Below are 21,079 nucleotides of genomic sequence, written 5' to 3'. Positions count from 1 at the left end.
GGGAATCCATCAGGTCCCAGCGCCTTCCCCAACTGCATGGAGCTGATGCTTTACATGTTCTCCCTCAGACCTAATGGTGCTTCCAACTCCCTCTGTCTGTTGGCCCCGATGACTGGCATGTCCAGTCCATCAAGGAACCGTTTCATCCCTGCGTCTCCACCTTCTTCCCCAGTCCATAGCTCGCTGTTTGCATGCCGACCAATTCCTCCGCTACGGTCACCTTGACTTCCACCTTTATCGCCTCTCTCATCATGGCCAGTTCCTTCATAAGGAATGCCTTCCATCCATCTCCAGGTTGGGGGGCAGAGACTGATGCTCGGGCCGTTGGTCCCCCTCTCTCTGGGGGGGCTGGGGCCCCCTTGCCTTGTGGGTCCGCCAACGCACCCGCCTGTTGGCCTTGTTCTTTTCCTCCGCTCCTGCCATCTCTTTGGCCTCTCGAGCTCCCATTTGCTGGCATGCTGGCTCTGTTGCTTTCCATTCTTAATTGAGGGTGTGATGCTACAGAATTTTCAGGCTAAGTTCACCTAAAAGTGCCTGCTCGGCTACGTTCTGGAGGAGAACTACCTGATGTGCGTCTGCACAGCACATCACCGTCACTGCAAGTCCAGGAGAACACTAAAGACAGGCCTACAATAGGCTGGCAGACCTACTGGCAAAAAAGGTAGGTGACGCAGGTCCAAATACAGCGATGACTGACAAAGTAGGGGAACAAAGTAGCTACCTGGAGCGGGGACTTACAGGGACCTGAGCAAAGAACTTGGCTGGAATTCTCTGGTTGTCGGGGTTCACATTTCCTGCTGGCCGCACACCCCTGCCAGCGGATTTCACAGTGTGGTGGGGAAGCTTCAACGGGAAGTCCCACTGGCAAGTGGCGGTAAGGAAGAATCCCGCCACCAGTGAATGGTGTATCACTGAGAAATATGCAGCTGGGGAACCAGAAAATCCAGCCCCTTATAACCATAGTTTATGTAGGATATAGAGCACAGAAAAAAAACATTCAGCTCAACCAGTGCCTGGCAGTAGAGCATCCTCTCATGCCCCTTCATCTTTTTTTGGGCAGGGACAGTGGTAATGTCACTGGACTAGTAATCCTGAGGTCCAAGCTAATGCTCTAGGGACATGGGTTCAAATCCCACCATGATAGCTGGTGGAATTAAAATTCAATTTACAATCAGGATTGAAAAGTTAGTCCCATAACACCATAGCCGTAAAAACCCATCTGATTCACTCATGTATTAGGATCCCAGACCAGACCCCAGCAGTGGCTAGAATACTGAATCAAAACCCTAATATTTTAATTTATTTGTAAGACGGTGCAGAGAGAATGATTCGCTTCAGGAGTGATTGCATGAAGAAATAAGGCTTGGTTATTTTAAAACAAAATTTTATTATGTGTACAATATTAAACATTTTAACCTCACATTCAAAAATAACAGCTTACAATTTACGCCTTAAACACTACTGCTCAAGTTCCCATTAAACAACAAGAAAAAAAAAATACAGGCTGAAAAGCACATTAACTCCCCTGGGACTTTCCCAGTCAAGCCATAATCCATTAGCCCAGACTGAAAATACATTATTTTGTCAATCTTGCCTTCTGGCTGCTAAAAGTACCCAGGCCATGCAAAATAGAATTATTTTTTGAAAAACATGACCACTGCGGTCAAACACACTTGAACCCCAGGCTTTTAACCCTTAAATGCCCAATACTTAGAATCCAATATCATTTAGAAAAGGAAATCTGCAATCCTTACCTGGTCTGGCCTACATGTAACTCCAGATCCCATAGCAATATAGTTGATTACCAAAGCCCTCTGAAATGGTGTGGCAAGGCACTCAGTTCGAGGGCATTAGGGATGGATGACAAATGCTGACCTTGCTAGTGACACCCATGTCCCAAGAAAGAATTTCTAAAAACCAAAAATCTACCAATAAAGGCTTTTCTAGCTCCTCCTTATCTGAATAGCTTTGATGGGATAGAACACAGGGTGGACAAATGAAAGTGGAGCTGAATAATCGCTGGGCCACATTGTCAATATATTTTAATACTGTATTTACAAGATTGTAATATAACCAAAACTCGGCTGAATCCTTCAGAAGCCATGTTCTGGAGAATTTAATCTGAGCAAGCAATCAAATACGACCTTTTAGAAATCCATTTTGACTCTAGACTATGAAGGAATACAAAGGGTACTTCAACACCAGGAGTAATTTTTTAAAAATATGTTACATTTTGGTGATAAAAACAGAAAATGCAGCATAAACTCAGCAGGTCTGGCAGCATCTGTGAAGAGAGAGACAGAGTTAATATTTTGAGTCCCTATTGCTCGTCTCCAGAACTGAAGAGAGGTAGAAGGGGAAAATTTCTACCACTCTGCAGTTATGTAGAAGAGTCATACAGACTCAAAACAAACTCATTTTCTCTCTGCACAGATGCTACCAGACCTGCTGAGTTTATCTCGCACTTTGTTTTTTATTTCAGGTTTCCAGCATCTGCTGTATTTTGCTCTTACATTTCTATAGATACCTGAGCAGTATAATTGAAATGATCATTGTGATTCAATTTCAAAAGCTCTGGTGACAACTTGAAACTCATAGCGAGGAACAGTACCAACCCTCAGATCGGCTATAGCGGAATAAAAACAGTTTCATTTTAATCTAGATCCAACGAGGTGATGAGACAAAGGGATGATTGAAGTATTCTATCGCCGGGCTGATCGGGTTCCATTGTCAGTTTCAGTAGCCTCCAGTTCAATGTGGTGTGAACGTAACTGTACCTTTCTCCAACCTTCCTGTTGCATGTCCAACCCAGCAACCGAGAATCAGCTGTTTGCACATGGCTTGGTCAGGAAACTGCAGCTCCACCCCTGTCCCTTCTGACAGAGTTCAGCTGACAGATTAAAAAGAGAAAGATTGCCATTTAGATAGCGTCCTTCACAACCTTGGGGCATTCAGAGGGGCTTTTAAGCTCATGAAGACCTTATATTTAGTAGAGGGTGGGAGAGAGGGGAGTGCTGTCACTGTTGCAATGTGAGAGACATTACAGACAATTTGTGCACAGCAAGATCCCGCAAACAACAAGGTGACTAATGGCCAAATAACTAGCTTTCTAAACCGGTGTTGGCTTAAAGGATAAACATCAGCCCGGATCTCCACCCCCAGTTCTCCTTGGCAACAGTGTCACAGAGTCATCGAGTTTTACAGCACAAAAAGAGGCCCTGTGGCCCATTGTGCTTGCGTCAGCCTCCAGCATTTAGACTATAGTGTTGACCACACATCCTGAGAGGTCAAAATGGTGGTGATGGGAGCGGGGTGGTGGGGGCAGTCGGTGAGGAGGCAACAGTGAATGGGCAGTTCTTTATCCAACTGTCCAATGCTCCTTTCTGTTCCCCTACAATGGCTATTAAACTTGCCAATAAACATTGAGGATGGACCACCCATTCAAAGAACCGCCCAAATTCCATTCCAATTGATCCTGATGAGCTTTTGAGCCAGACAGAAGATGTAACGTCTACCAATAACATTTTACTGCTGTTGCTGAGAAAACAGACATGCTATTGAAGAGCTTTGTCTTTTTTTTTTAATGATTCGTTCATGGGATGTGAGCAAGGCCAGCATTTGATATCCATCCCTAATTGCCCTTGAACTGAATAGATTGCCATACCCGTTCAGAAGGGCAGTCAAGAGTCAATCTGCATTGTTGTGGCTCTAGAATCACCTGAACGCCGGACCAGGTAAGGATGATAGATTCCCTCCCAGAAGGGACATCGGATGGGTTTACATGGTCACCATTACTGAGACCTGCTTTCCAATTCCAGATTATCAATTGAATTAAAATTCCACAAGCCACTTTGGTGGGATTTGAACACTTGTGCCAAGGGTATTAACCAGGGCCTGTGGGTTACTAGTCCAGCGACGTTACCATTGCGTCATGGTCTCTTGCACTCAGCAGGGCAGATTCGCAATACTACCAAAATATTTGATACAAATCGCTGTTCTCTTTGATATTTGCTATTCTTGTGAACCTGATCTGATGAGTGCAAGGTGAAAAGCTTTGACAGCAAGGCTCTTTTTTCAGTTATGCTCAAACACTTCCAAGTAATGATTTTAAATGCTACTTTATTTAATTATTTAGGGATCATGGAAAAGAACACACCTGTCAAGCTGATCGTAAACTGACTCATTGCTGAACTGTAGGGCCTTTGGGAAGAGAGACAAAAAAAACTGATTTCTATTGGTTTTGCCAGTAAAGGTTTCTGAAATGAATTAAGCAAGTAGAAATGTACCATGTAGCTTGAATCGCTCTGATCCTCATTTCCACATTTTTGCTGTAAAGATACATAAATATTGCAAAAAATAATCAGAGGTGCAACAGTCTCACGTACATCTCTTGGAAATGTTGACACACTTTAAATATTCAGAGCGTTAACAATGTTAAAGGATCAGTAATAATGTCCCATTGGGGCAGTCATTCATTACAGGGGGCTTCCAACCTGGAAATCACGCTATCCAAGGAATGAACATCACAACAAGTGAAATGGATTGGGGTGAAACCGACTGTGCAATTTTGCAGTGAGCAATGTCTTCTGAATCCTGCCACACTATAGAAAGTGCTAAACCAGAAGGTTGGCTGCAATAGGGGAGGCTTTTTCCTGTTGCTTGTCATCCACAGGTAAAGGAAAATTGGATTGGTGTGTGTGTGTCTTGTGGGGGGATGGACTTTGGATGAGGAAAATCTGTATCCTACATGATCAAACTTGCAAACATGTATTTGAACAAGTTGTAAGCAGATAGTATTGGGCCATAGTTTTCTACTCTTTGAGTTACCTCAGTGTCAGTTTGAACTTTCTGGAGGTTTAATTTTTATGAGGAGGCGGTGGTAAAATGGTATTGTTACTGGGGTAACAATACCCAAGATAATACTCTAGGAACCAGGTTTCTCACCGCAGCAGATGGTGAAATTTGAATAAAAAATAACCAAGGGTTAATTGTCATTAAAAACCTATCTGGTTCACTAATGTCCTTGACCTGATGGCAGATTTCCTTTCCGAAAGCGCATTAGTAAACCAGATGGGTTTTTCAACAATGGTTTCATGGTCATCATTAGATGAATGAATCTAATGTCATCATTAGACTTTTAATTCCAGATTTTTATTGACTTCAAATTTCACCATCTCAAGTGGTGGGATTTGAACCTGGGTCCGCAGAACATTCCTCTGGACCTCTAGCTTACTAGGAAAAGGAAGAAAAAGGAGATTTGATAGAGGTGTACAAGATTACTTTCTTTATTCTATTGTGGTTGTGGGTTTCGCAGGCAAGAACAGTTGTTGTTGCCTTGACCTGAGTGACTTGCTGGGCTATTGCAGATGGTATTAATCACATTGCAGTCAGTTGGAAGTAAGATGTAGAGCAGATTTCCTTCAAAAGGACATTCATGAGCCAGATGGGGTTTTACAACAAACGACTCTTGGTCATCTTTTATGGAATGCAAACTTCACCATTTGCCATGGCGGCATTTGAACCTGATTCTTAGTTTATTACCCCGGTCTCTGGATTACTAGCCCAATGACAATACCACTATGGTCACCGGGTTAACACTCAATTTCAGATTTACTAATTGAACTTCAATTCCACCAACAGCCATTGGGATTCAAACCCGTGCCTGCAAAGCACATAGATTCCTAGTCCAGTGATTTCACCGCGACACCGCTGTCTCCTCGATGATAGACAAGAAAAAAACTGCTCCCATTGGCTGATAGCACTTTGGATCGAGCCACAGATTGAATGCACTGAGCGAGAGGTGCAGGGTTGCTAGAGGAAAAACTTTATTTCACACAGCGAATGGCAATGACCTGGAACACATCTCCTAGACAGGTGGTGGAAGTGAGATGATGGTGATTTCAAAGGGAACTTGGACGGATTTTGAGGGAAATAACTTGCAGAGCTATGGTGATGGAGAAGGTGAATGCGACTGATTGGATTGCCAAACAACCCTTGTTCTGTACCGTTAAGGCAGGAAGACTGAAGTTCAATCTCTTCCTCCTGGGCTGAATTTAAAACCAATTGAAGAATGCACAACGTGTTGAATAATTCTGGTACCATGTAGTTATTTATTTTCCTACTTTGAACTTAACCTGTCCCACATCTTGCATTGTTGGTTTATCACAGTTCACCACTTTGTCTGTCATTTCATCTACTCAGTGACTGCCTCTGCCCCATCTGCGTGTGTTGGTGGAGTCACTCCGACACTATTCACACACCAGTTTTTTCTTGCTCCGTCAACTCCTCAAAACATCATTGAGATGTAGATCACAGGGTTTCAAAAACACTCATCTCCTCAGTTAATTTGCACAAGCAACGCGCAACAAGTTTTTAAAAATGCATTCATGGGATGTGGACGTCACTGGCTGGGCCAGCATTTATTGCCCATCTCTAATTGCCCTTGAACAGAATGACTCACTAGGCCATTTCAGAGGGCAGTTAGAATCAACTGAATTCAAATTTCATCATCAGCAGGTTTCAAACCTAGGTCCCAGAGAATTAGCCTGGATTGTTAGCCCAGTGACAATACCACAACGCCATTGCTTCCCCAAGTCATCCATCGCTGCCTCTTCCCATAGCTGCATCCTGAAGGAACAAGAGGAAAATGCAGACCACATAAGGTAAGCAGATTGGACACCTCTGCCTCATCATTTAGACTTCAGCAATTCATTGAATCTTACAGTGGAGCTGAAGACCATTCTCTCCACAGTGACTGTGCTGATTCTTTGAAATTACTATCCAATTAGACCCACTCCCCCACTCATTCCCAATAGCCCTGCATTTCCAAATCTATATCCAACTCCCTTTTGAAGGAGACCACTCAATTTGCCTCAGCTACTTTCACAGGGAATACCTTCCAGGACGTAAGGACTAGCTGTCCAAAATAATAACTGTCTACTGTCTTGTTCTACGTTTTCTCCGCTTATTCGGGATCTGTTCGTTAGTTCCCCATCTTCATCATCACCGGATACAGTTTTTCACCGCAGTCCAGCATCCTTGGTTAACACACACAAATAACAATAGGATTAGCACAAGTACTTACCTCCTTGTTTACTGATAACATGCAGTTTTCGTATGCTGGCATTGCGCTGAGTGAACCGCTCACAGTAGGAAGAGTAAAATGTCCTGAAATCGCAGCAAACACACACAGAGCTCAAGACATTTACTTCAGATTTGAGAAAGGTATTCAAAATCACGAGGAATCTGGGCAGAGTAGATTAGGGGATGGGGAGGGCAGGTGGTGAGGGGGAAACTGTTCCCACAGACACGGAGGACTAAAAACCGGAGGACACCCATTTAAGACAAAATAAAAAAAATAGGGCAACATGAGGAAAAACATTTTTTGGCAGTAGTGGGTGGGATTTGGAATGAGCTGTGGTGGGGTTTCGTCACGTCATTGAAGAGGGAATTGGTTTAGAATCTGAAGAAGGAAGAATATGTCGGGTTACAGGGAGAAGGTGGGAGGGGGTGGGTTAGTGGCACCAGGCGGATTGCTCATTTGCAGAGAGCCAGTATAGGAACAATGGGCCAAATGACTTTCGTCATGTGCTGCGACCATTCTCTCATTCTGTACCTCTGAGGGATGTTTGTTTCAACAGTGAAAGTTGCAAAACAATATTGTGCACGTCAATATCCAATAGTCCTGACTGTGACGAATGGAGGATTTCAGGAATATTGGATTCTAAATATAGGGACAAGTTAAGGGTTAAAAGCCTGTGAGTACAGTGTTTTTGACTTCAGTTGTCATGTTTTTAAAAAGGAATTTGGTTCTGCAGGACTTGGGAGCTTATAGGTGCCAGAAGGTAAATTTGACCAGAAGAATGGGGTTTTCAGTCTGGGCTAATGTACTGTGGTTTGACTGGAGAAGTCCCTGGAGAGTTAATGTACTCTCAGCCTGGAGAGTTTATTTGCGTTTCAGCCTGGGAAATGATGTAATTGATGGGTGGAGCGAAGGAATGCAGATTGACATGAACTAAAATATTGGGGTTTTGGTTCAATCGCCTAGCCACCATTGGGGACTGGGATTGTAACACTGACCAACTGTTCCTACTCAACTCCTCTTGCTAGATATAGGTTGAAATTCTCTGGCTGCTGCGATTCCCGTTTCTCACTGGTGCACCTCCGCGCAGGATTTTCTAGCGGTTGAGTTGGCTTCAATGGGAAATCCCATTGACAAACAGCAGGAAGACAGAATCCCACCATTAGAAAATGGCACGCCGCTGGGAAACTCAAGGCTAGGGAACTGGAGAGTCTCGCCCATTGTTTAAGGAAGAGTTTCTGCTCTCTGATTCTTGTTGATTTTCTTCTTTTTTTTGTCTTCTTCCTCCTACATCTTTTGCCTTCTCTATTTATTATCTTTCCAAAACATAAAATTATTAAATTATTGCTGTACTTTAAGCTATTTTCTGTGTTGTTATTCATTATGATTTTTGTTAAAAGCTGATAAACAGAAAAGAAAAGGAATTTTGCAAAACCCTATCATCTAATTCAGCTGCCATTTTGCCTATTATTAAGCATTAGCTAAGTGTAACCAATGTGACAGGCTATTTGCCGGTGCCAAAACAATCAAAATGCGACCTGGGAGAGTACAAATTCTGAATCAATGCACATAAGGAAGCAATTCAATTGGCAGCAGTTGGGCTCACTAGGAAATCAAAGAGCATGAGCATCAAATTACCTTTGCTTTTTGCAGCCTGGGGTTTGTCAGCAGATTGTACAACTCTGTTTCTTTTTGATAGGCATTTGTGGATGTCTGGCATTTATTGTCCATAACTAATTGCCCTTGAACTGAGTGGATTACCACACTATTTCAGAGGTCAGATGGCATTGTGGTAGCTCTGAAGTCACATGTAAGCCAGACGAGGTAAGGATGGCAGATTTCCTTCCCTAAAGAGGACATTGGTAAAGCGGATGGGTTTACATGTCCATCAACTCACGTCGACATTACTGAGCCTAGCTTATCAACTGAACTGAAATGGGCAGCACGGTGGCACAGTGCGTGGCACCGCTCCTTCACAGTGTCAGGTATCCGGGTTTGATTCTGACCTTGGGTGACTGTCTTTGCGGAGTTTGCACATTCTCCCGTGGTCTGCTTAGATTTCCTCTGGGTGCACTGGTTTCTTCCCACAGTCCAAAGATGCGCTGGTTAATTGGATTGGCCTTGCTAAATTGCCCCTTAGTTTCCAACGGTTAGGTGCGTTTCTGGGGATAGGGCAGGTGACTGGGCCTGGGTGGGGTCCTCTTATGGTGGGAAGGGGTCAGTGCATACTCGATGGGCCGAATGGCCTCCTTCTGCATTGCAGGGATTCTATGAATTCCCACTGGCTGCCACGTTGGCATTTGAACATGTCAAAGAGATTAGCCTACGCCTCTGGGTTACGAGTCCAGTGACATTATCAATACAGCACAGTTTCTTGTACAGTCAGTAGATTATAAACATGTTATACTTGGTGCAAGCAGCATGGTGGCACAGTGGTTAGCATTGCTCTTTCACAGCGCCAAGGACCTATGTTCAGTTCTGGCCTGGGGTCTGCCTGTGTGGAGTTTGGCACGTTCTCCCTGGGTCCACAAGGGTTTTTGTTCGGTACTCTGGTTTTCTCCCACAGCCCAAACACGTGCAGGTAATGGGGATTGGCTATGCTAACGTGTGTGTATGTGTGTGTAGCATGCTTGATGTGGTGTAATGCCTCTCAAGCTAAAAGCCTCTGGCAACAAACTGGTGTCCTGCTCTAGAATAGTTAGCTGCAGAAACAGACGAAAGTCTGACAAATGCACCGTCAGGGTGCAGAAAGGTTGAAAAAGTGATACGTTGGTGCAATATTTCTGTTTCTGAATGATTGAAATGGGAGATGACCCATGGTTGCCAACACATTAAACGGTCCTGTTCTGGGAACTCAGGGGGCAATAGCTAAACTTCCTGGAGCAGCTTGGTAACTGGTCAAGTCAATGGTAGAGCGTTCCGATAATTCACGTTATCATTCACATGTTCATCATAGTGAATTGTTTCCAGATGGAAAATTACCGGGAACCAGCCATCCACAGGTTAAAGTCTTGAAACATTGTCAACTGGAAATTGTTCATCGTTCTCTAGAACTGCTGAAGAAAGGAAACGCTCATAGACTCGTTTACAGACTTAGCCACGCACAGCTGAATCCAACTAATGCGTCAATTAAATTATCTAACACAGCAGCACCTTCCTCCTTTAAGAGTTCTCCAGCTGACGTTAATGGTGACACAATATGAACCTTCAGTCTTATTCACCATCATGACTAATCTCGCACCATAATTTCACCGGTATCCACGGGGGCTGGATTCTCCCGTCACCCGCCGCACATTTCTCGGCAGCGACGTTCGCTGGTGGCAGGATTCTCTCTTCCCACCACTTGTCAATGGGATTTCCCATTGAAGCCATTCCATGCTTCTGGGAAACCCGTAGGCGTAGGTGCTCTGTCAATGGAAAAAAAGAATCCCAATGGCTGGAGAATTCCAGCCCAGATATTCTGATCTGGCAGTGTTTGAGTTATTTGTTATAAGTTGGTACTGTCTTAATATCAATCAATATGAGTGGTTGTTCAAAGAATGAATCGTTTTCACCTGATATTTCCTTGGGTGCCATGCTCCACATTTTGAAGACTATAACACCGATGGCGACGAGAGCTGCCATTGAGATAACTCCCAAAACTGCCACAGCCACTATCCATTTATCGATGTTGCAGCTTTCAGCATCTGACTCTACAAAACACAAAATGGCATCAACCTCCTGCAAATTGATGTGCTGATTATTATTCTTGCTTACTTTAAATTAAGAGTTCTATTGAATATTGACAATGAGAGGGCCAGGTGTGTAGATGAGGGTAGTGCAGTTGTAGTTTACATGGATTTCAGCAAAGCCTTTGACAAGGTCCCACTTGGGATACAGGGGAACATGATAAGGTGGATTCAAAATTGGCTTAGCTGTAGGAAACAGAAGGTAATGACAGATAGTTGCTTTAGTGACTGGAAGCAAATGTCCAGTGGTGTACCACAGGGATCTGTGATGGGTTCCCTATTGTTTGTCATTTATATAAATGACATAGGTGACTATATGTGGGGGGTAGGATCAGTAAGTTTATGGATGACACAAAGATTGGCTGCGTGATTAACAGTGAGGATATAGATGGGATGGTTAACGGGGCAGAAAAGTGGCAGGTGACATTTAACCCTGAGAAGTGTGAGGTGATACACTTTGGAAGGAGTAATTCGACAAGGAAGTATTAAATGAATGGCCTGACACTGGGAAGTTCCAAGGAACAAAGGGACCTTGGCAGCTTTGTCCGTAGGACTCTGAAGGCAGAAAGGCAGGTTAGTAGGGTGGTGAAAAAGGCCCATTGAATCCATGGGGTGGCAGAGGTGAGGACAGTGGGGAGGGAGGGGGGGGGCACTGGGGCGGTGAGCGCTGGCTGAACTGCAGTCCCTGAGCCAAGCCCTCCCCAAAGTCCACCAATTCCGCCCCCATCCTAGCCCTCTCTGCAGACAGCCCAGATCAGCCCACCCTTCACACACTTCTGACAGAGAACCAAGGCAGGTTGTAACATTGTGCACATGTGTTTAATGTGAAAACAGAAATACAGATACATGTCCTAGCCTCTATCACTAAACTGTGCCCTGCACATGTGCCAACTTAACTGGCGAAAACTTTTCTAGCCTTACGGGCCCGAACGCTATGTCTAGCTAGACCTCCAGAAGGTACATCAGGAATGGGGCAGCCTACTGTGCAACCTGTGTCCCCTTTGCCGGTCACCTTCTGGGGCGACTGGGCCTGTATGGGCCCGGCTGCTGCTCAGGTGTCCCAGGTGGTGCCTCCCTGTTCTGCCCGCTGCCCAACAGATGCACAAGGACAAGAGGGTAGTCCAGGTGCTGCGGTGTACCGGCACCTTTCCTGTCAAAATCACTGACAGAGGCCCCATCACCTCCTCCCTCGGGGTATCCAGTGGCCCCCAGGCTACTTCATGGGGTGGGGTGCGAGCGCAGCTATCTCCTGAGGCTCCCCCACCACCTGCCATTGCCAGTCCTGGAGTCCCTCTGCCATCTCTACTAGGGACTGCATTCTCGCAGCCATGGAGCATAGGGAGTGGGCTATCTCCATCTGGAACTGCACCACATCATGCTGCGACTGTGCCACCACCTTCTGGGTCTGTGCCACATCAGCCAGTGACCAAACCATCTCCCTCTGGAACTGAGATCTGTGCCATGTTGGCCAGCCCTTGGGTAATGCCACTGATGCTTTCAGCCATGGCCCACTGTGACTGGGCCACGCTCAGGAGCACCACTGCAATTTTCATGTGGCTCTGGGACATGGCTGCCTGTGAATGGGCAGCCCTGCCCTGGGCCTCGGACTTCACCTGCATAGAATGTCCCAGGCCCCGACATGCTGATTTATGGCCAAGCTGTTGCCCCCTCTTCCCCAAGGCCTCCACCGTGGATGGCACCCATGCGGTGTTGGCCTGGGTCGCACACATGGTCGGCACCACGTCCTGCTCCTGCACGTCATTGGGCTCCTCCACCTGCGCCTGCAGATGCTGGATGCTTGCCGACAACTCCTCATGTAGTCCCTGGCCCTGCAACTGCAGCTCCACAATCGATGGCACTGTTCGTTCCAGAAGCCCCAAACCCACCTGGGCAGCAGCTAGTCCCGGGGTTCCACATTCCGACCGTCTGTCCCCTCGGGAGTTCCTACCTCCACCTGATGTACCAGAATATTTGGGTGTTAAGCACCAGACAGTGTCCCAGGAGCCTCTTCACTAAAGTGCCGAACCAAGGTGAGTGTCCCTGAGATGGTGGAGGGTGTTGGAGACAGCTGTGACGAGAAATCACTGTCATCATCGGGCTTGAGCTCCGGGGTGTCCTGGGTCTCGGGTATATGGGTCCCCTCCATGTCGGTATTCTCACATTACTCAGCACCCGAGGCTCTAGCTTTAGCTGTGGCTGGGGGCAGGGGACACCAGAAGGTCCTGCCCAATCGTCAGCAGGTGCTACAAGACACAAGACAAGATGCATGATTAGACCGCGCGCCGGGGGGTAGTGGGGGTGGTGTGAGGTTGAGGTTTGTGTGGGTCTGAGGCTGGTGAGGGGGATGGGGGTGACACATGTGTCATGGAGAACCGCAACTCAGCAGGGTCTCACTTCCTCGTTGATCGCCACCCCAGCGACTGCCCTTTTCCTGTGCCCACCGATCATGTCCAGGGCCCGCTATTCTGCTGTGGTGAGAGGTTGTAGGGTTTGAGGTGAACAGAAAATGTACAGTGTTAGACAGCCGACGCATGCAGCTCAGGAGTTGGGTAACTGGTGGCTTCAGTGGCCAGGGCACCCGGCCATGTCGGCTGGTATTGGCGCTGGCATGTGATGCAGGGTGGGGTTCGGATGCCCTCTGGGTTGGGGGTGGGGTGGGAAAACGGGTGTGTGGGACTGGGGTTGGTGACAGGGGCACAGTGTTGCCTACTTACCGTGGCCACCCTGAGGAGGTCGTGCAGTCTTTTACAGCACTGCAGGCTGGTCTAGATGGTGTTGCTAATGGTTCTGATGGCCTCTGCCACCTGCATCCAGGCATGGCGAATGGCAGTGGCTGGCAGCCTCCTTTCCAGTATAGGTTGGCCCGCCTCCCCTCCAAGGCATCCAGGTGGCTCTCAAGCTCGGCATTGGTGAACCTTAGGACCGCTCTCCTTGCTGCAGATTGAAGATTGCCCCTTCACCTCTGCTCAACAACTCTACTACACCCAAAAGTTTCCCTCTGGGGTCACACAAAGTCTGAGGCATTCAAATGGGGTCACACCACCAAAATATTTGCAAAGCACTGACTGAAAAGTACAGATGATCCGTAACTCAATCCATTTCCCCATTTTCTTCCATATCACTTGGCACCACTGCCTGACGTCAATTTAGCAATCCTAATTTTGAAAATATCAATTGCACCCCACTATACCACTTCTTGTGGGAGCAGCTTTACCATCCCATTAGCTTTTATTTTTTTCCAGAAATATAGAGTACCCAATTATTTTTTTCCAATTAAGGGAAAATTTAGCATGGCCAATTCATCTACCCTACACATCTTTGGGTTGTAGGGGTGAAACCCAAGCAGGGGGAGAATGTGCAAAATCCACACAGACAGTGACCCAGGGACGGGATTCGAACCTGGGTCCTCAATGTCGTGAAGCTGCTGTACAAACCACTGCGCCACCATGCTGTCCCCCATTAGCCTTTATGCGAAGAGATCCTTCCTGTTTATTTTAATCACTTTACTGAAGATCAAGAGTAGTCTGATGGGATGGTAATTACCCGGGTTTGATTTATGCTGCTTTTTGTGGATAGGACATAACTGGGCAATTTTCCACATTGCAGAGAAGATGTCAGTAATGTAGTTGTACTGGAAACAGCTTGGCTAGGGGCATAGCAAGTTCTGGACCACAAGTCTTCAGTATTATTGCTGGAGTATTGTCAGGGCCCATTGCCTTTGCAGTATCCAATGCCTTCAGCCATTTCTTGATATCAAATTGGCTTAAACTGGCATTTTGTGATGCTGGAGAAGATCATATCAATACATTAATAAAATATTTTATTATCAATCTTTACATTGGTTGAAAGCTTTTATTGTATTCCCTTTTTGTAGCTGCTAATATTTTCTTATGCGTTCCTTTGATATTTTCCATATTACTCCCTCATTACTATGTACAAACCTTTCTTTACATTATGCTGGTTATTATATAACAACCAAAGCTCTAAAATTCCTCTACTCTCCAATCATCTGCTCTTATTTAAGATGCTCCTCAGCATTTTACTTTCCCTCTCTTAATTTACTTTGTCTCTGTCTGATTTCAATCCAATTCACCTCCCCTTTCCAGTCATTCTTTGGTTTACTTCTGGATCCTAAACCTCATTATTAAATTAGATGATGTGTCACACCTGCCATTTACTGAGGTTCTAAATTCCCATTTGGCCTCACCACACCTCCATCGATTTACAATTGCAGGAAGCTACAGTGAAGGAATTTGAGTTGAATGATTGAGGAAAGAAACCTGGGGCGAAATTCTCCAGAAACAGCGCGATGTCCGCTGACTGGCGCCCAAAGCGGTGCAAATCAGACGGGCATCGCGCAGCCCCAAAGGTGCGGAATGCTCCGCATCTTTGGGGGCCGAGCCCCAACCTTAAGGGGCTAGGTCGGCGCCGGACGAATTTCCGCCCCGCCAGCTGGCGGAAAAGGCCTTTGGTGCCCCGCCAGCTGGCGCGGAAATGACATCTCCGGGCAGCGCATGCGCAGGAGCGTCAGCGGCCGCTGACGGCATTCCCGCGCATGCGCAGTTGTGGGAGTCTCTTCCGCCTCCGCCATGGTGGAGACCGTGGCGAAGGCGGAAGGGAAAGAGTGCCGATCGCGGGCCAGGCCACCGTGGGGGCACCCCCCGGGGCCAGATCGCCCCGCGCCCCCTCCCAGGACCCCGGAGCCCGCCCGCGCCGCCTTGTCCCGCCGGTAAGGTAGGTGGTTTAATTTACGCCGGCGGGACATGCATTTTAGCGGTGGGACTTCGGCCCATCCGGGCCGGAGAATCGAGCGGGGGGGCTGGCCAACCGGCGTGCCGCGATTCCCGCCCTCGCCAAATATCTGGTGCCGGAGACTTCGGCAACCGGCGGGGGCGGGTTTCACGCCAGCCCCCGGCGATTCTCCGACCCGGCGGGGGGTCGGAGAATCTTGCCCATGAGTCCTATTGTAAACCGTGAGATGCTCCCACTGAAACAAATGTGTTCTTATAAAATATACAGCAGCAAATTGATATTTATGTAGGGCCTTTAACAAGGACTACTACACATAGTTATCAGACAACATTTAGTATGTATTGTTCAATAGGAATAATGTGAATTCACTGTACTCACTACCAATGTGCAAGGAGTAGAGCTTGCTTGCTTTTTCACCAACAGGGCTGCGTGCAACACATTGGTATTCACCGACATTGATTGCATTAACACCAATTATCGTCAATGTTGAATTTTCTGAAGCAAGTATTATCCTCTCATTGCTGCTCACAACGCTCCCATTGAAAGACCAAATTATTTTGGTCCAATCTCCAACTACGTGACATGTTAGGCAAACAGAGGCATTCTCTCTCACTGTGTTTGAATTATTGGATGTAATATGTACAGTGAAGATCGGTTCTGTGAATGCAATTAGAAAAGAAGACTTAATCATCAACCTTGGATGGCATTATTTAATTTTAAAGGCAATAAAATATCTCCATCCAATTGGAACCCCACCATTTCTTTCAGGAGCAACATTTAATACACATTTTGGACATGTGCTGCTTAATATAGGGGTCTCCCACCGCCGATAGTGGAACAAAGAACAACAAAGAACCTACAGCACAGGAACAGGCCCTTCGGCCCTCCAAGCCTGTACTGGTCATGATACCAACCTTTGCCAAAACCCTCAGCACTTCCTTGTGCAATATCTCTCTACACCCATCCTATCCATGTGTTTGTCAAGATGCCTTTGGAACGCCGTTAATGTATCTGCTTCTGCAACCTCCCCTGACATCGTGTTCCAGGCACTCACCACCCTCTGCGTAAAAAACCTGCCTCGCACATCTCCTCTAAACGTTGCCCCACGGACCTTAAACCTATGCCCCCTGGTGACTGACCCCTTCACCATGGGAAAGAGTGCCTGCCCATCTACTCTATCCATGCCCCTCATAATTTTGTAGGCCTCTATCAGGTCACCCCTCAACCTCCGTCTTTCTAATGAAAACGGTCCGAGTTAATTCAGCCTCTCCACAAAGCTAACACCCTCCAGACCAGGCAACATCCTGGTAAACCTTCTCTGCACCCTCTAAAAAGCCTCCACATCCTTCTGGTAGCGTGACAACCAGAATTGTGCACAATAATCCAAGTGTGGTGTCACCAAGGTTCGATACAACTGTAGAATGACTTGCCAGTTTTTATACTCGATGCCCCGTCCAATGAAGGCAAGCATTCCGTATGCTTTCTTGACTACCTTGTTCACTTGTGTTGCCACTTTCAAAGATCTGCGGACCTGAATGCCCAGATCTCGCTGACTTTCTATATTCCTCAGAGTTTTACCATTTACGGTATATTTCCCCTCTATGTTAGACCTACCAAAATGCATTACCTCACATTTGTCCGGATTAAATTCCATTTGCCATTTTTCTGCCCAAGTCTCCAACCTATCTATGTCCAGTTGTATCTTCTGACTATCTGCCACTCCACCAACCTTGGTGTCATCCACGAACTTACTAATCAGACTGGCTACATTTTCCTCCAAATCGTTTATGTACACTACAAACAACAGCGACCCCAGCAAAATTCCCTGTGGAACATCAATAGTCATAGCTTCCATTCAGAAAAACACCCTTCTACTGCTACCCTTTGCCTTCTGTGACAGAGCCAGTTCTGTATCCATCCTACCACCTCACCTCTGATCCCGTGTGACTTCACCTTTTGTACCAGTCTATCATGTGGCACCTTGTCAAAGGCTTTACTGAAGTCCATGTAAGCAACATCCATTGCCCTCCCCTCATCAATCATCTTTGTTCATCAAAATCTCAATCGAGTTAGTGAGGCACAACCTCACCTTCACAAAACCATGCTGTCTATCGCCTATGAGTCCATTTGTTTCTAAATGGGCATAAATCCTGACCCTGAGAATTCTCTCCAATAATTTACCTACTACCGACGTGAGGCTCACAGGCCTATAGTTTCCTGGATTATCCCTGCTACCTTTTTTAAACAGTGGCGCCACATTAGCTATTCTCCAGTCCTCTGGGATCTCACCTGTAGCCAATGAGAATATAAAGATGTCAGTCAAGGCCCCAGCAATTTCCTCCCTTACTTCCCTCAGAATTCTGGGATAAATCCCATCTGGCCCAGGAGACTTATCTACCTTAATATCTTTTAAAAGACCCAATACCTCCTCCTTTTCCATGTTAACAGGAGTTCCAGATGTCGCGGCGAATCATGCGCCTGGCAAAAAATAGGATTGGCGCCCATTTCGATGCTCTGGTCCTCCCGCCGGCAGCGAGCTACACACCCCACACCAGTGGAAGGATGCACTTGGGTCATTTGAACCCATTTGCAATTGATTACGGACTGATGACCTGAATCTCCATACCTCCGTGATGCTCCAGCCCTCTCGGCCAGGATCCACGAGAACGTGGTTTGGTGCAAATATTTTCCAGCATGGACTTCACTCAGAGATCGAGGCACCTTTTCAAAATGGCGGCCCGATCTCTGCGTTCAGCTCCCAGGTGCTAAAAAAAAGTGTGGGCTAAAGTGGTGAGAAACTCTCCAGGGCCCAAACATGCGCCGAAGTGTCATTGAATTGCAGCGGGGAACTCGCCAGCAGAGCCGCAGGAAACTCCCTGAAAAACCACAAATTACTGAGACAATTTTTGGGAGAATCGTGCCCATGATCTTATTAAATGGTGGAGCAGGCTCGAGGGGCTGAGTGGCCTACTCCTGCTCCTTGTTTGCATATTGATTGCTGGAATTCAACCTGTTAAGTTCATGATGTAACTATTTTGACCCACCGAGAATTCACTTCTTTTAGGCAGCCAGTGATCGGGGAGTTTACAGTTAATCGTTTCATCATGATATGGACAAACAAAACATTGATGTTACTCACCGAACACAACAAGATGAATTCTGGCTTTCCTTTCTGCATCAGAGTGTGAGCTCATGGTAACAATGTACTCTCCACTGTCTCCAACAGTCACTGACTTGAACAGGAGAGAGAAGTTATGGGCTAACTCCACCCGACCTACATACTGATTGTTTATATCTACAGTTGTCCCGATCCACAGTGTGACATCCATTCCATTGTGTTTCCAGCTCCCACTCCTCACCTTGATGGACGGTCTCACTGACAGGAGCACAGGGTCTTCGACTGCTGCATTCACAAGACTCTCACTCACCGAGATGGTCAGGTCTTGACATTCAACTACATGGGGGTGGGGGGAGTTCAGAAACTTTTGTTAATATGTTAATTTAAATAAAAACTAGATGGAGACAGGATGGGGCAGATTGTAAAACCAGCCTGTTTAATTCCCTCCCCCGCACCCCCCCCCCCCCCCCCCCCCCCCCACCACCCCTACCACCACCACCACCACCACCACCCCCTCACCTCCCCAGCATCCCAACATAAGAAATTAACTCTCACCAGCAGGCAGGAATAACCAGAGAGCCAGGGCAGTGAGTCGAACTCTCTCCATCCTGGCAGAGCAATGCTGGTTCCCGTTATAGAGAGAGAGAGACACCAGCTAAATATCCCTGGTCAATGAACCACGTTAGGTATTAACTAAAGCAAACTCGGGCAGGAATGTAGGTCAGTGTTACATCACTGAAAGGAACTAAAGGCTAACTGAAAACCACGATTTTTAAAATTGATTCATGGGATATGGGCATCGCTGATCAGGCCAACATTTATTGCCTATCCTATTTCTGTCCCTTGTTGAAACTATATGGAGTCCCAATAGTAATGATTATATAATCTCTGCCCCATGGTAAAAGGCTGTGAGTTCTCTAAAGAGTAGAACAGGCCGACATTCAGGCTTCAGCTGTTAAATGCCAATTAACACTTGTGCCACGCAAGTCAAGCAATGACCATCTCCAACAAAAGAGAATCTAACCATCTCTCCTTGACATTTAAATGCATTACCTTAGCTGAATCCATCACTGTCAACATCCTGCAGGTCACCATTGACCAGAAATTGAACTGGGCCAGCCACGTGAATATTGTGACTACAAGAGCAGGTCAGAGATTGGGAATTCCAAGGTAATTAAGTCACCTCCTGACTCCCCTAAACCTGTCCATCATACACCTGGCACAAGTCAGGAGTGTGAAGGAATACTCTCCACTTGCTTGGATGCCTACAGTTCCAACAACACTCAAGAAGCTCTACACCATCGAGTAAAAATGTAGTTCCAGTGATCAGCACCCCATCCACCACCTTAAACATTCAGGCAGGGGACTGGCATTGCGCCTCTCCCCTCTGGTAGAGCCAGCTTCCAGTCACGTCACTTCGACACATTGGGGCTTTGCCCTTTGAGAGTACCAATACCAAGGTGCGAGAGATCCAGGCATCAGAGATTTCTGACGGCTATGTGGTTGAGGATCAGCTGCCAGTGTTAGTACCCTCCCAGGCAGTTGTCTAGAAAATGGCGCACCCGATGCGCTACACACCTCCTGACTCAGCCCTGCAGATGCTGGAAGCACAGAGGTGGGTGAAGCAGAGCAGGCAGCCTCCTGCTCCACTTTCTGCAGAAGTGACACTTCTCTCTTTATCTCTCTTTAACACACTTTTGGGGGGAGGGGTGTTGTAACCCTCACGAGACCCACAGGGTTGAACTGATTAATCTCTCTGTGAGCCTCATGGAGTATGAGCTACCCCGCTGAGGAGCAGAGACCCTGCTCCAGGATCCTGGGCTTGGGACACAAATACCAGCCCAGGTAGGAGCCGTGCTGTTGTGTGCAGTCACGTTTGGGACTTGAACAGTGCTTGTACATAGTTACTTTGACAAGGATAGGCAGTGGTATTGTCACTGGAATAGTAATCCAGAGACCCAAAGTCATGCTCTGGGGACCTGGGTTTGAATCTCACCATAGCTGATGGTGAAATTTGAATTCAATATAAATTTAGAATTGAAAGTCTAACGGTGACCAATAAATCATTATTAATTTCCATAGAATCCCATCTGATTCATTAATGTCCTTAAGGGAAGGAAATCTGTCGTCCTTACGGCCTACATGTGACTCCAGCTCCACAGCAATGTGATTGACTCTCAAATGCCCTCTGGGATGGGCAATAAATGCTGTTCCAGCCATTGACATCCACATCCCATGAACGAATTAAAAAAAAAAAAAATTCTCTTACCAGACTCCTCTGTGACCACTAAACCCACCAAGGCTCCTTCATAGCACCTTCGAAACCCTCAACTTTCACTACCCAGAAGAACAAGATGTGGAGATGCCGGCGTTGGACTGGGGTGAGCACAGTAAGAAGCC

The 21,079-nt window shown here is 46.6% G+C and overlaps 1 protein-coding gene across 3 annotated transcripts; it reads right to left on the bottom strand.

Annotated features, from left to right (window-relative positions):
• Positions 1–1,367: 1,367 nt before the first annotated feature.
• Positions 1,368–19,305, bottom strand: LOC140386586 (cell adhesion molecule CEACAM1-like). Of its 3 annotated transcripts, XM_072469036.1 has the most exons (8): positions 19,235–19,305; positions 18,701–19,015; positions 15,940–16,218; positions 10,636–10,773; positions 7,085–7,167; positions 4,287–4,328; positions 4,157–4,200; positions 1,368–2,890 (listed from the first exon to the last, which is right to left on the bottom strand). In XM_072469036.1, exons 1-8 carry the CDS (start codon positions 19,284–19,286, stop codon positions 2,887–2,889), a joined length of 957 nt encoding a protein of 318 aa, XP_072325137.1. In that variant the 5' UTR covers positions 19,287–19,305; the 3' UTR covers positions 1,368–2,886. The 3 variants fall into 3 exon arrangements, with proteins under 3 accessions (XP_072325137.1, XP_072325138.1, XP_072325139.1); XM_072469037.1 differs by lacking the exon at positions 4,157–4,200; XM_072469038.1 differs by lacking the exon at positions 10,636–10,773.
• Between the last annotated feature and the right edge of the window lie 1,774 nt (positions 19,306–21,079).

The sequence above is a fragment of the Scyliorhinus torazame genome, chromosome 12, assembly GCF_047496885.1.
Source record: "Scyliorhinus torazame isolate Kashiwa2021f chromosome 12, sScyTor2.1, whole genome shotgun sequence".
Lineage (NCBI taxonomy): Eukaryota > Metazoa > Chordata > Chondrichthyes > Carcharhiniformes > Scyliorhinidae > Scyliorhinus > Scyliorhinus torazame.
The sequence above is the reverse complement of the archived record's forward strand: the minus strand, read 5'-3'. Positions and strand labels throughout refer to the sequence as shown.

What these genes read in the sequence shown, in the direction of transcription:
- LOC140386586 (XM_072469036.1), bottom strand. Translation starts at nt 19,286, where the DNA reads ATGGAGAGAGTTCGACTCACTGCCCTGGCTCTCTGGTTATTCCTGCCT. An exon ending in CTGGTTATTCCTGCCTGCTG is followed by an intron (nt 19,016 to 19,234) that starts GTGAGAGTTAAT and finishes ACCCCCATGTAG; the next exon opens with TTGAATGTCAAGACCTGACC. An exon ending in CTACTCCTTGCACATTGGTA is followed by an intron (nt 10,774 to 15,939) that starts GTGAGTACAGTG and finishes TGTGTTTTGTAG; the next exon opens with AGTCAGATGCTGAAAGCTGC.